The sequence below is a fragment of the Denticeps clupeoides genome, chromosome 1 (genome assembly GCF_900700375.1).
Source record: "Denticeps clupeoides chromosome 1, fDenClu1.1, whole genome shotgun sequence".
Lineage (NCBI taxonomy): Eukaryota > Metazoa > Chordata > Actinopteri > Clupeiformes > Denticipitidae > Denticeps > Denticeps clupeoides.
This window is the reverse complement of record NC_041707.1, coordinates 10,617,931-10,633,085: the sequence shown is the minus strand read 5'-3', so window position 1 is coordinate 10,633,085 and position 15,155 is coordinate 10,617,931. Positions and strand designations below refer to the sequence as shown.

Genomic DNA, 15,155 nt, shown 5'->3' with positions numbered 1-15,155 from the left:
CGACCTTTGGTCCGCCACTGTCGTCGCCGAGCCGCGATCGTGCAATGTGTAACTAGACAAAAAGGGACCGAACTGCGGCGGGGTGCGTGATCGAGCCTGGCAACGGCTCATCCGACCCGGGTTGAAGCCTGAGTTCAGGCTCGATAAAAACGCCTCGTTTCCATTGATGTGAAGAAGAAAAAAAAAAAAAAGTAATAATTATTATATAAATACTGCGATGGGCAGGTCAGGCGGTTTCAGGCGTCATAATATTCGGGTGGTAGTAGCCTAGTGGGTAACACACTCGCCTATGAACCAGAAGACCCGGGTTCGAATCCCACTTACTACCATTGTGTCCCTGAGCAAGACACTTAACCTTAAATTGCTCCAGGGAGACTGTCCCTGTAATACTGATTGTAAGTCGCTCTGGATAAGGGCGTCTGATAAATGCTGTAAATGTAAATGTAAATAATATCAGATGTATTTTGTCTGCTGTAAAAACACTCATGCCATTACCCAGATTCTGGGTTTGGACTCACCCTTGGATACTTTAAAAAAAAAACGATGCAAGACAACTGTAGAAACACTGAATGTGAAAGCTTTCGTCAAAGTTCCACAAAGTTTCATGAAAAGATTCGCTGCATCCTGTCCAAGCCATCCACATACCTTTTAATCTTCCACTAATAGTGTGACGATAAAATATTGGTAATATCCGAAGTATTTCTAGTGTTTTGATCACGAATTTGGGTTCCAAACGTGCATAAAACAACAACAACCGCTTTCTGCGCTCCACCGCACACCCGGTGCAGGCACGTCCAAATTTAGACTCGTCTAGGCCAACCCTCGAATTGTCAGAAGGTTCTGGGGATTTATTAAGTTATTGAGACTTCGTGGGTCACCACAGCCCCCCCTCCCTCCGCGAGGTGTGAGAATGAGAAGCCGCACAGATGTGCTGGTACAGTCCCTCCAACGCCCACGAGGTTTCGTGACTCATCCTGACATTATTGCAGGGCGGGACTAAATGCCTTTCTTTATTGCTCAGCTAGAGAGGGTACCGGGCCTTTTTTTTCGGAGCTATCAATCATCAGACGACCAATAACACTGATAAATGTGTGTGTCGATGTGTGGCAAATGGGCTTTTAAGTGAAACATTATAGGCTCTTAAAGAGAACAAGTTTTTTTTAATACTGATGCACGTTTTTTACTCAATTTTACATTCGGACAATGATACATCCAAGGTTTGTCAGACAAAAATGCATAGCATTTTTACATATTTTCTCTCTGAAACAGAGTGTTTCTATACATTCACTTCATACACAGATTATATACCAGTAAGAAACGTCACACGTAGGACTCCCTCGTGTTTGGCAAGTCCGTGGACATGCGTGTGGCGTCCTTTTCCTGCTCGGGTGCAGGCCCTGACTGGGACGCTAGTTCAGGAGGGAGAGTGAGGGGTCCATCGGTTGCCTGGATCCTCACATGGCAAAGGTAGCTGCTGTGCAAAATGCCATTCGCAGAGGAGCAGGGTGGCTCCTCGCAGATGGAGGCGGGGCTTGTAGAAAACCGCCGGGCGTCCTGAACCGTCATGGAGCCGCTGAGGGGCTGAGGGGCCGGACGGACCCGAGTGGCCTGCTGATACGAGGGCGGCAGGCCGGGGACTTTGCTGTCCACTAGTTTGAACACCTCCTCGCTGGACAAGATCCGCACACTGCTCAAGCTGCTCGTGCTGAAGGTGTACTCAGGAAGGGTCTGGCTCCGGAGCAGGGCTTTCTGCGGGTGGCTGAACTTGCTGGAGTGGCCACGCCTCAGGGTCAATCTGTTCTGCGTCGCAGCGCAGCGGAGAGACTGTGAGCGGCGCTGAATGGCGCGTTCCTCTCGCTCCTGCCTGGGGAATAGGGGCAGATCAAGGCTCCTCCTGTGGATGGAGGGGGAGGTGGTGGGGGTGGAGATGGAGCTCTCGGAGGCACTGGAGAAGGCGCTCTCCAAGGAGCAGGAGGAACAGCAGGGATGGATTTTAGAAGGAGAAGAGTGGCAGGCCTGCGGCCGGACGCTGCTGCTGTCCTGCACGATGCATTCGTCCGAGATCTGTTTCCTCAGAAGGTTGTTCAGATCCTCCTCACCTTTGCGGAAAAAGTCTGTGTGGCTTCTAGTGAGAGTGGTTTGGCGCCTGCTGGCTTTGAACACGGTGATGTCTGGCTCCGAGCACCGTCGGAGGAAGGGTCTGATGGAGCTGCTGAAGGTTGAGGAGGAAAGAGGGCTAATGTGATAAGACTCAGGAGCTCCATCGGCCTGCTGCATGTGGCTGCATGTAGCCAGCTGCATGTTGCTCCCTTTGTCGGCGTCGGCGTCTGTTTCGTAGGCAGAATCATGTTGGTTCACAGACAGGCAATCTGATTTAAGGAAAAAAAAGTTTAAATGTAACTCATATTATGACAGTGCAGTCACTGGGTCTGTGGTGGCCTAGCGGTTAAGGAAGCGGCCCCAGAAGGTAATCAAAAGGTTGCCGGTTCGCAAAAGCACCGTCCCCAAACACTGCTCCCCGGGCGCCTGTCATGGCTGCCCACTGCTCACTTAGGGTGATGGTTAAAAGCAGAGGACAAATTTCACTGTGTGCACCGTGTGCTGTGCTGCTGTGTACCACAAGTGACAATCACTTTCACTTCGCAATCACTTTCACTTCTCACATTAATGGCTGTATTTTCCCAGCGCTACATGAGATGTAGCATGTCGGCCATGTTTGCTAATGTCACGTGTGGAATATTGACGGGAGGGGGTTTAAAATGTCAATCACAACTAGCTCCGCAATAATTATACTTTTTCATTTATAGGCTGTCTTGTTCTGTAAGACGTGATGAAAATTTGTCTTCTCAGTGCCAGAAACAATGGGCTAGGTAGATAAGATAAGATTCTTTCTTGCTGGAATCTATTTCATTTTGTATACTTAGAGGTCATAAATACTGTGATATTTCTGATACACAGGATACATCCTGTACAGTCCTATGTTGTATTTGACACTACTAACTGTTTTTGGTATAAATACAAAGAAATGCACATTACATTACCTTGAGTCTCACTGAATTCCTCCTCATCCGAGTCACTGGGCAGGTGCATAGGATTCTCTCCAAATATTTCCGAACAGTGATCAATGAGGAACCCAGTCAGTTCTTTGACCTGAGAAAGCAGAAGTTGCATTTTACAAATGTGTGGAAAGGCGGCGACTGAAATCTATATGACATGTGCCATGCTATTTTAGTGCTTAGGCCAAGTTCAAAGACAAAAAGGAAACACCGTTTGTGATGCAGGTAGCTATTTTTGGTCTGTTTGGTACAGTGGAAATAGGTCATCATGGCAGGAAGTAAACGTTCCAGCTCTTATTAAAAACTTTCCCATTCAGTAAAACATTCAGTAAAAAACACAATGCTAAAATTTCGCATTCTAAAAAAAAAAAAAAACAACAATTCTTGATTTGACTCACCTTCTCAACCATGTCAACTTGGTCGACGTGGAGCAGGTTGGGTGCGATGCAGATGGCGAGGTTGTCAGTGCTCATTTTGTTTCTCTCTTCATGTTGACTTATGTGGTGGAGAACGAATACCAGGTGTCTCAGGAGCAGGACGTTCTGCTCTGGCAGCTTCTCAATCACCCTGGGAGATCAAAACCAAAAGGCGTTGAGTCAGAACAACCTGTAACTCGGGGGGTGAAATGTCTTGCTCGGTGAGGCTTATTCAATCTTACTTTTGTATCTCCATGCATCTCTCATCCACATCCCTGGTCTCCAGGGCTGTCATCCACGCTTGGTAATGCTCTACCATCAGCAAACCACCAGGCAGGTTCCTCAGGAAGTCCTGTGATTCAGGGTACAGCAACTTCTAATTCAACCTCTGAGGCTCCAACATGAGCTGCCGGAATGCGTATCAAGAAGCAAGGCCTACCTTAAGCAGAGCGGCCAGGAGAACAGTGGTCTTGTCGTCCAAGTTCACATCTGCTCCGCAATCCAGCTGCTCCTTGATTTCCCTCAGAGCCCTGGCATTGCCAGCCTTCCTGAACACCCCCTCTGTGTACGGCCCATTCCTCCACAGCAGCATTAGAATGCCCTGCGGCACCGAGAAAACAGGCTTAGCACTCTCACTATACCGCCAAGGCGAACTGATGTGCAGATAAGAACAAGATGCTAATTATAGCTGCGGTGACAGGGAGGAGAACAGGGACAGAGAATGAAATCGAGGGTGTGAAAGATCAAATCTGATAACATTGACATTGAAACTTTTTATGTCCCATCCTTCCACGCATTGCCAAATATTTTGAAGTCACATACCATTATAGGTTTTGGAAGTGCGTCTCTATCTTCACAAACATGGCAGAGGTCTTGTCCAAACAGGGACTTCTTCAGGTTCAGAGGTGCACCGGACTGCAGACCTTTCTTCTGCAGCCTCCCAAACACATTCCTCCACCTCCGTCTGTGGATATTTTCCACTAAGATATATAGACATTCACCAATTTAGTGACACGTACATGTATTTTCTTGTTTATATATATATATATATATATATATATATATACACACACACACACACACACACACACACACACACGTGTGTGTGGTTATTTTCGTGCACTCACCAGTAGGAGAGGAGTTTCCAGCACTGGTTTCTTGGGATGGTGCAGGTATACATATAACGTCCTGCTGCAAACAACAAGAAAATCTGGATGAAGGGACAGCACGAGGTACTAACATCATTCCAGCACAAGAGAGCATGACACTTCACTTTTACACCCGGCTGTATAAATAGCATATTTTTCACAGCCGCCACATGACACGGGGCTGTCAATGAACATCTACGTTCAAAGACCACTTAGCATTTACTTACTAATAGACACAAGGTTTATGGAATCATTTATTAGACCTTGAACCAATCACACTAAATCCCAACACACACATAATAATGTGAAATCTTGCATGAGGTCTACAAGAGCTGTATGGAAATTACACTCACTGTTGAGGGTGACACAATGAACGAATCCATACTGCCCTCTGATAATGTTTTTGACTGTTGACAAAGATAAAAAAAGAAATTGATTTAGTACCTTGTCAGTGAGCACACGTTGCATCAAATGGCCCAAAAGGCAAAATCTGAAGGTGTATTTGTCTTAATGTGTAGGCTTACCACAACGTGGTTACTCAACACCTTCATGAGTATGTCTTGAAATGTTGTTTTCAGATGATTCAGGATTTCACTGTAAAATATGGTACAGTACTATAAATAACAAATTAAGGGGTTTTAACTAAACATTGAAACATACATAAAAAAATGTTGATTGAAAATGTAATTTTTGACAAATACAAAACAGCAATTATTTACAAGAACACACAAAACACGGTCTGCTCTAGTTAAAGACAACATCAGATGACGATTTATGTACAACTGTAAAATCAAGATCTAATAAAGCTTGAACCCACCTGCGAATGATGTGTGGCCATTGGTCTACTACGCACTGTGTTGAGTTGAGCGCACACTCGCTGAGCAGAGGCAGCGACAGACTAACACGAAACGGCCCACTGCAGCTCGCAAAATTAGAGTGGGCTGGCAAAAAGGGGAAATTCTGACATGTCATGGAGACAGGAAGCAGCATCACGGACACCCACTGAGAACACCCCCTCGTGCCATATATGGGCTCGCTACGTTGCCAGTGGGTGGAAAGTGATGCAGGAACCACAACAGGCTGGGTTAAGGTTCACCTACCAGGTGCAAGGAGATTCCTATGTGTCGCAATTATAAATAACTCAATTAGTTTAAGTTAGTTTCATGTTCCATGCATTCTTCAAGGTGTAGATGCAGAAAATATGTTATAAGGCTGCAATGATATTATCATACTTCAAATGTTCACACATCCTTGTTTTCGTACATTTCATCTACACGCACATGAAAGCACACTAATTACTAGCTCTGTTCCTGTTCAAAGATAACTGCGTTTGGTTTTTCTAGTAACATCCAGATTCACTTTCACTTTTTTTGGTCAAGCTCACACTTCTTTTCAGAGATTTACTGTCACTGGATTCTCCTTAACACTTTTGGTAAATGGTGACAGTTCAGACATTTTCACATAAACCAAAAGAGGTAATCATTCTGAGAGTTGCCTTCTGAATAATATTATTGTGACTAAATGGTCAAACTGGTCGTCCCACGTTATTTTCACCATGCCCAAAAAGCTGCACAGGTTGGTGGTTGTACGTTGAGGCTTCATACTCCTACTATTTACTGTCTTTTGACAAGCTATTTGCACATGAGAGCACCCTTAAGGTGACAAAAGAACAGGACTTTCCGATGTTTAAAAAAAAAAAGGCTTATGTAAAGAGTAATGAACCCCCCCTCCTCCCTCTGAGACAATTGTTATGCCTGTTTGCACATGTTTGCAATATGTTCAAAAAAAAAAATAAAAAAACCTAGATCCCAGAACTAGATCATCAGACATAATGTTTTAATGGAAATATCAACTCCTAATAATAATGTGCTCTTTTACATCAACACATTTTTAAACGAACAAACACATTTAATAATGAAACAATCTTTTGTCATATTTCTGAGGGCTAGATTTCAGTTTTCACACAACAAATTAACTTTTACTAAAAGGTCAGTGGGGCTTGACATGCTGTTTTGACTGTGTACAGTGACAGCCCACCAGGGAAAAACCCACTCAGACAGAGATGCATCATCGTCTCACCACCGTGTGGGGTGCAAGACCACCAGTAGGTTACACCTCCCTCAGAAAAAGGTACAAGGTGTCAGGGGTGGACAGCCTGGTGGAAAAGTAGTGTCCCACTCACCTCGTTTATTGCCATGTCTTGCCACAATGGGTGTCTTATGTTTTGCACTCGTTACACATTAAAATATTCAGTGAAACAGTGATATTGCAATCAATAAAAGTTTACACTAATCGGACAGCCATAAGTGAACCATTACTCACCACCACCCTAAAAAAAAACGCATTCTTACAGTATACAATCATTTTGCTGAATAATTCACAGTATTTCATTGTTTTCCTTTCTACAATTCCGGCCAAGATGTCTAAAAGACATATCTTAAGAGTCAACAGATTAAAGAATGAGCTTGGTGACCACAGTCATGATCTGGCCTCACACTCAGAATGCTCCTGAAGAAGATGCTAGTGTCTCTCCCATTACTTGTGTCTTGATGCGGCTCTATCCTTAAAAGCCATTTTCAATCAAAACTCGTCTTTTATGCTGAAATGAGGCTGGTCTTCTGGTCTGAAGTCCTTGTTGGGACTGCCGTCTTCTCTGAGAATGCGCCTAGATGTGTAGCCCACTATAGGATATTTCGCTTTGTATGTTCCAGTAAACACACTTTCCAGGGACTCCAGCTGCTCCTCGGCCAGGCCGGTCTGACAGAGAGTGAAAGTATTATTATTAAAACAACAAACTTCCCTTAGAAAAAGTCCTGGTCTGACTCATGAGCTACTGTAACCCAGCAAAAGCATTTCTGTCTATAATGAATAATATTTCTCATAACATACATACGGTACATTAGCAAACAACAAATAAAAATTGGAATTTCCTGTACTATGGCACATGTTTATAAGCCATGCAAGCATGAGTTTGTTTTCGGTTTCTTATATTCTTAATTCTCACACTCACAGTGTCATGAGTTAGGTCAGCTGGATCAAGGGACATCTTGGCAACTGCTCTTGTTGAATCTCTACCCACAAGGGCATTGTATGGTGCACCTTTGGCATAAAACTCTAGAAACAAAGACATTAGTTTAATGGTTGTACTTGTGGGAGCCAGATAAATAGAAAATGAACAGAAACCTTTCTTGCATTACTAGTACAAAACTCCAGTGTGTTCAAAATTGTGAAATAATTGAAACATTTTGATGCACAGCTCATTATCGTGAAATATTTGGCATTCTGCTACTAAAAATGAACTTATTGTTGTGAAACATTACTTAATGGTCATTATTTTTACCCAACAACACAGGCATTTTATTTCATTTCACTAGTTTTTAATTCCAAAACTTCTCTTCATGCTTCACCAGTTTCCTCCACTACACACCAACCCAAACAATTACAAAGGGCTCACAAGGCCATGGCTGTATGGAAATGTAGCAGTAAAGTTGGAGTCGAAAAACCCCATACCCAGAATGCAATATATTTCACAATAATTAGCTGTATGTAAAAATGTGTTCAGTCGTTTTACAATTGTATGTTGCTATAATTCTATATAATTCTCTTATTTATTCATTTAATTATGTCGTATTTATTCGTTTATTTATGTATACTTTGGAGTTCCATATACTAGATGATCCAGTAATCAGTGTTATTCCACCGTGTGGCTAAAATAATAATTTAAAAAAATGAAAAAGAAGCAGCTAAACGGCTCTACAGCGCCCTCGTGGATTTCCCGTGTAAATCTGTGGCCAGATGTAGAACTGCAGCAGCAACGTGGTAAGAAGCAGCTGAGGCAAAGTTCAGCCGATCTTATGATCGACGATAGGGACCAACGTAACATAACCCACAGTGTAAGAAATAAAAAAAATATGGTAAAAAACAAATACAAAATATCAAGCGATGTGGGAAATGACCGGTCATGTGACAATGAAAGCGGCCTGACCTGTGTCCACGAGGAGGATGTTCTCCAACAGCTGTAATGTAAGAAGAACTTATACAGGACTTATCATGCTGGTAATGCATTCCTGTAGGATGGACATCGTAACTTTAAGCTTGTACCTCTGTAAAGTTAGCAGTGAGTTCTATATTCGACAGACATTCGAGGCCTAGAAATCTCCACTTTCACAAAGTCATGTCTGCGATCTTATACACACGTTGGTTTTTCAATTGCCGCAGCCGATAAATTGTGATAATGTGAAATAATACAGCCACTCATCCACTCGCTTTGCTTTTGACTTTATTTTCATGACATTGGTAGATTCTCACTGAAGGCATCAAAACTATGAATGAACACATGTGGAGTTATGTACTTAACAGTACCTGAACCCGAACCCAATCGAGATGGTTTGGGGTGAGCTGGACCGCAGAGTGAAGGCAAAGGGGCCAACAAGTGCTAAACACCCCTGGGAACTCCTTCAAGACTGTTGGAAAACCATTTCAGGTGACGACCTCTTGAAGCTCATCGAGAGAATGCCAAGAGTGTGCAAAGCAGTAACCAGAGCAAAGAAACTAGAATATAAAACATGTTTTCAGTTATTTCACCTTTTTTTGTTAAGTACATAACTCCACGGTTTTGATTACTTCAGTGAGAATCTACTAATGTTAATGGTCATGAAAATAAAGAAAACACATTGAATGAGGAGGTGTGTCCAAACTTTTCGGCCTGTACTGTATATAAAAAAATCATTCACCGTCTTTCCATTTGGAACTTTTATTTTAAAACGTTTCATACAGCGAAAAGCGCAGCATGCAGAATTATTTCGCATTTTCACAATTGATCGGCTACAGTAACTGAAAGACCAACGTGTGTGCGTCTACGTTCACAGACAGACATGACTTTGAGAAGGTGGAGATTTCTTAGCTTTTGTTTAACGAGCAAGAGAAAAATCCAGCAAAGATCTGTGAACGTTTGTCGAATACAGAACTCACTGCAAACTTTACTGAGGTGCAGCTCCTCACGGTTCATGAATATTTTTTTGCGCGTTGAGGCCGATGTGCCAATTAAGAGTCTCTGTGACATGCAAAATTACACCGCAAACTTTTAAATATTACAGGAATGCGTTGTCAACACACTAAGTGCTGCATAAGTGCTTCTCTTCCAGCAGGTCTGGGGTCACATGACCATTTTTTACTACATGACCAATAGAGGGTTTTCTTTCTACCGAAAACCAAATAGTTTTTAACTACGTGACCCCTGGAGGGCTCCGTAACACTAAAGTCAACAAAAAATAAAATAAAAAGATAAATCAGGAGCATTTCAAAAATATAAATGAAGCGATCGATTGGTTCATGATGAATAAATGGAGGCGTCGCTTTCCTACGGGGGGTGTGTGAAACTCGGGACGTTCACCTTTTCCCGACGTAACATCAAACACAACTCCTTTAATCGCCATGTAGATGGGCTGCCCCTCCTGCAGAAAAAAAAAAAAAAAAAACAAGGAGACGCGTCGTACGGAACACCTTGTTGAGGGCGGCTAGTACGCGACTCGCCGCCCGAGCGGCTAGCTACCTGGCCGCCGTCGTACGTCGCCAACTCCTCCTCGGTGAATAAACGCACGGCGCCCGCGCCACGGTCCCCCTTTAACACCGCGTCGCCCGCGAAGCACGCCGCCGCGACAGCGGGGAGTATCAAGCGGATCGCCGCTGCCTGCATTCTCTTGCCGTGTTTGGTACTTCCTGCTTTCCCGGACGCCTCCGGGTTCACGCTGATCTGGGATCAGAGCGTCGGCAAAGGCCGCCGCTTCGGACGCGTGTGGCGGCGACATTAAATCCGTTCCCGTGTCAGTGATGAACTTTGCCTCTGCAAAGTCATAGTAGTTATAACAATTCTTTTACACAATTTTAAGTATAAACGTATTTTAATGCGGAAATTGAAGTTTTAAGCGAGTACCATCAGATTTTTAAGAGACTCATAAAATGGTCCAATGAAGTTAGGTAAGTTGCAGGTTCAAACCCCACTTCCTGCCGTTGTGTCACTGAGCAAGAGACTTAACCCTGAGTGTCTTCAGGGGGGGGACTGTCCCTGTAACTACTCTGGATAAGCTCGTCTGCTAAATGTAAATGTAGGGCTATATTCAAGAAGACCGCTTGGCGGCCAAAAGTTCTCGTCTAATGCCGCCTGCAGGATAAAGCGTGTCAGGTGCGCGTTGCTTTTTGGAGAGCAGCGGGATCCCAGAATGCCCATCCTCCCCAAACTTCGTGATGTCACGATTCGTGCCGCGACAGGAAGCGTGGAGGCAGAGCGACTCTCGCCGCTTAAACTGAGGGATGGCGCTCCGCCGAGTTTCGTCGGGAATGGCGCCGTTCGTGACTGACCTTTCGTCTGATTTGGGGTTTTAAATGCAACGAACTTTAGACGGCGATTAAAATGCTGAGGAGAGAGATCACCCGCCCCTACCAAGAAGTAGGTATTGTGGTGTCTTGGAATTGCAAATTGCAAAGGTTGTTTAAAAAAAAAAAAAAAAGAAAGTCAAATGTCCAATGTGGGGTCTTTTAAAATAACGAGTGATGGAATTTGATCGATGAATTGTCGTGCGCAGCGAACTAGATGAAGCGTTTTAGTGAATAACTGGTAATGCAGTCATGTGACGAACGAGACACGTGATTACCCTTGTAGGCCGTGCATGCTGATGTTAGCAAAATACGTCATAGAACGTTGTAGTGATGTGTACCTTGCACTGCATTGCATTTTATGTGACATAATAATAATAATAATAACGCCATTTATTTAAATGTGGTCGGAAGAAGTAGCCTATTGGGCAACACACTTGCCTACGAACCAGACTACCACAAAGTCACAGGTTCAAACCCCACTTAGTACCATTGCTCCAGGGAATAAGGGTATCTGCTTAACTATTTTAAATTATTTTAAAAAATGCATTTAAAATGTAAATCAATGAAATACTCCATAGACTTTATTTATTTATTTATTTATTTCAAATGTATAATTTTATTATTGATCTACATGTATTGGTATTCATGCTCATGATGCAGTTGAATTACTTTTTAAATATTCAATGATTACATGGTTTTGATAAAGATTGATGAAGATGGTACCCACAGCCCACCGCCTTACCCGGACAAGACTGACTATTCACATGAAGCCACTGGGGCTGCTTTTCCAGGTCCGTGTGATTCTTAAATGCAAACAGCCTTGCGGTGTTAAATGAATCTTTTTCTTTTGTTCATATTTTGCCGTTTATGTGTTACAGAGGAGGACCCCACTGAGGGTGGTCTGTCACTGACTTTCAACAAAGCCTGTCTGAAGAGTGTCTTTTCAGTTGTTCTTATCTTCATCTACCTCTCGCTAACAGCAGTTGCTGCATTTCTGGCTTATCAGACAATAACAGATTTTATGGAGAAAGTCAACCACCCTGTCATGTCAGTTAGGTACAAAGAAGTAGACCAGTATGATGCTCCAGGTTTGTTGAGTTATATTTTGGTCTTTAGCACGTTTTAATTCTGTAACACGTGTAAAATACGTGGTAACTGAATAAGAGTTGTTTTATTTAAGGGATTGCACTGTTCCCTGGAAAGGCCAAGCTGTTAAGTTGTCAGCATTACTACCATGACATTCCAGATGTGCCTACAAGGATATCACCCGGAGAGCTGGGAGGATTAGAAGACAGTGACTGCATCATGAAAGAAGTGGTCTATTCAGGCCCCTATTCCAATTTCACAACGGTGAGACACTTCATCCTGCTCCACAATCTGCCGCTTGAAACTTACAGACACTCATTTTTAATAATATAATATTGGGAATTCCTAACTGCAGAAGCAAGCTTTAGTGGTGCAAGGCCCAACAGATGTTCGGAACCAGGAACTCATTTTTCTACAGTTCAGCCAGAATGACACTGAGGAAGATTTCAGTGCCATCTCATATATGATTTTTGGAAAATACAGTGATATGTCTATGAGGTAAGAAGAGATCTTCACAAAAGGTTCAATGCATGTGTTTAAGTTAGTCTATTGAGTCTTCACAAGGGACTTGCCTCAGAAGGTCTTTGATGTTCTTCATGATTTTCAAGTTCCGACAAGGAAACATTCATGAGAGACTGTGAAAGAAATTATTCACTTTGGACCTTCTCTGGAGGTTTTCGAACCTGGGTCAAGATGTCTTTAGTGAAGACGTCAGGAAGAAGAAATGAATCTACTGAATTTCGACAAGAGGTAACTTTCTGAACTACCAGGGGAAAGTGATTCATTATGGTCACACCTGTCACTAAATTTGTCACCTTTTTGTTTTAGTCCAGTGTTGTGAAATATAATGACAGGAGGCCAGTAGAAGAACGAACAGACGAGCTTTTCTTCATTGTGTTCCAATGGCGGGATCCATTCATTCAAGAAGTGCAGGATGTAAGTAAATTCTCCTTTTGAGGATCTGTTGTGAAATGTATCATAACATTCATGTAACCAAATATTTACATGCTAAGCAATCAAAACTGATTGTCAAAAGAACATGATGTGATTTTCATACAGATTGTGACTGCAAATCCCTGGAACACCTTTGCAATCCTCTGTGGTGTTTTTATGGCTCTCTTCAAAGCCGCTAACTTTGCCAAGCTCAGTATTCGGTGGATGATCAAAATACGCAGAAGTCACCGCAAGGACAGAAGCAAAGAGCTTAACCAAATCACCTGAGATGTCCAGAGTCATGATCATGAGAGTGAGAATGTGACAAATATATTCTAAACAAATACAAGCAAAAAGGGAACAGGTATGAAGAAAGCATCTGTCGCAACTGAATTAGATACATGTATATAATTATATCTACATTCACGGACACAGAGTAAGTTTACAGATGTATTGTTTCTGTTGTTACCTTAAGTGGAAGTGGTCAATGAGTTGTGCTGAAGAGCTGTATAAATTCAGAATATTTCTGGCTGTATGCTGTGATTTCAGGGAAGAGTTGCTTTACAGTAGAAAATTTTGGTGAATAATGCTGTGCTGGAATGAAAGAGAGTGCTGGCATTCTGTACACCAATGCATCTGTCAGAGAGTTAGTTGCAGTTTTATAAGATATTTATTACCATGTAATGGAATTCTGGGATATCAGATTGTGATTTTTATTTTCATTTGATTTTTGCGAGCAAGATTGATTAATGTCCCATGAGATTCCCAGTTAGCTACCAAGTGTTTTGCTGAGCAACACAAGAAAGCATAGTGATGCAAATTGATGTTAGACTGTGCTAGCATTATTATCCTAAATAGGTGAAAGGCTCTTGCCCAGACTACTTAAGTTTAATGTAGTGACTAAGAAGAATAGGGTGCAGGTCGATTTTGTGGATCATGGAGAAAACATTACTATAGAATTATTCTTATTAAACGATAAACCATATGGTATTACCAAGGGTTTCTCAACGCAATTGTAAAGTTGCTCTTTAGGCTTGCGTATTTTTAGCTGGTCCAACCACACAACTCTTAAGCAGGTGAGGTTTTTTTTTTTTTTTTTACGTTTTATCTGTTGTTTTTCTCATTTGTCACATGACCATTCTGGCAAAATTGTTTGATGAAATGCCTTAAACAATTGGTTTGAACTTTAATTTGTTTGTATGACATAATATTAAGTGTCTGTTTTATTAACTTTTTTTTAGTAACTGTGAACCGAACAGAAAAAAGAATGAAATAAAATGGGTCTCCATAATGAATCTGTCTGGCCACCCATGTGATAGTGTTGCATTATTGTTTTTTTTGCTTTACATCTATAGTACATAAATTAGAACAATCTGTAACATACAGTACAGGTTAAAAGTTTGGACACATTCAATGTGTTTTTTTTTATTTTCATGACCATTTACATTAGCAGATTCTAACTGAAGGCATTAAAACTGAATGAACACATGTGGAGTTATGTACTTAACAAAAAAAGGTGAAATAACTTAAAACATGTTTTATATTCTAGTTTCTTTGCTCTGATTACTGCTTTGCACACTCTTGGCATTCTCTCGATTTACAGCATTTATCAGACGCCCTTATCCAGAGCGACTTACAATCAGTATTTACAGGGACAGTCTCCCTGGAGCAACTCAGGGTTAAGTGTCTTGCTCAGGGACACAATGGTAGTAAGTGGGATTCGAACCCGGGTCTTCTGGTTCATAGGCGAGTGTGTTACCCACTAGGCTACTACCACCCTATATCACCCTATAGCTCACCCCAAACCATCTCGACTGTGGAGGCCAGGTCTACATAACTCCACATGTGTTCATTCATAGTTTTGATGCCTTCAGTGAGAATCTACCAATGTACATGTCATGAAAATAAAGAAAACACATTGAATGAGAAGGCGTGTCCAAACGTTTGGCCTGTACTGTTCATATATTGGTCCCTGTCTACATCGCTCTTCGGCCGAATCACTACACAAGCAAAAAAAAAAGTGTGCGACCGGAAACAATGCCAGTCAGAAAACATTGTAATAAACATCTGCTAAATAGAATGTACGGATAATAACATATAATAAACAATATAATAATGAACTCCGAAAACCTGTGACCTGG

General features: G+C 42.2%; 3 protein-coding genes across 3 annotated transcripts; 1 reads left to right on the top strand and 2 right to left on the bottom strand.

Moving 5' to 3' along the window:
- Positions 1–1,320: 1,320 nt before the first annotated feature.
- tagapa (T cell activation RhoGTPase activating protein a) lies at positions 1,321–5,524 on the bottom strand. The gene is made up of 10 exons (XM_028988479.1): positions 5,438–5,524; positions 5,145–5,214; positions 4,974–5,027; positions 4,600–4,663; positions 4,295–4,452; positions 3,912–4,073; positions 3,715–3,824; positions 3,455–3,623; positions 3,042–3,150; positions 1,321–2,369 (listed from the first exon to the last, which is right to left on the bottom strand). The coding sequence occupies exons 2-10, from the start codon at positions 5,169–5,171 to the stop codon at positions 1,321–1,323; spliced, it is 1,902 nt and encodes a 633-aa protein (XP_028844312.1). The 5' UTR covers positions 5,172–5,214; positions 5,438–5,524.
- Positions 5,525–6,435: 911 nt separating this feature from the next.
- Positions 6,436–10,366, bottom strand: nenf (neudesin neurotrophic factor). The gene is made up of 4 exons (XM_028988490.1): positions 10,172–10,366; positions 10,013–10,073; positions 7,631–7,734; positions 6,436–7,377 (listed from the first exon to the last, which is right to left on the bottom strand). Exons 1-4 carry the CDS (start codon positions 10,313–10,315, stop codon positions 7,201–7,203), a joined length of 486 nt encoding a protein of 161 aa, XP_028844323.1. The 5' UTR covers positions 10,316–10,366; the 3' UTR covers positions 6,436–7,200.
- A 272-nt stretch (positions 10,367–10,638) lies between these two features.
- On the top strand, positions 10,639–14,314 carry pacc1 (proton activated chloride channel 1). The gene is made up of 8 exons (XM_028990196.1): positions 10,639–11,065; positions 11,702–11,786; positions 11,874–12,083; positions 12,176–12,345; positions 12,437–12,579; positions 12,690–12,831; positions 12,910–13,017; positions 13,141–14,314. Exons 1-8 carry the CDS (start codon positions 11,030–11,032, stop codon positions 13,300–13,302), a joined length of 1,056 nt encoding a protein of 351 aa, XP_028846029.1. The 5' UTR covers positions 10,639–11,029; the 3' UTR covers positions 13,303–14,314.
- Positions 14,315–15,155: the final 841 nt, after the last annotated feature.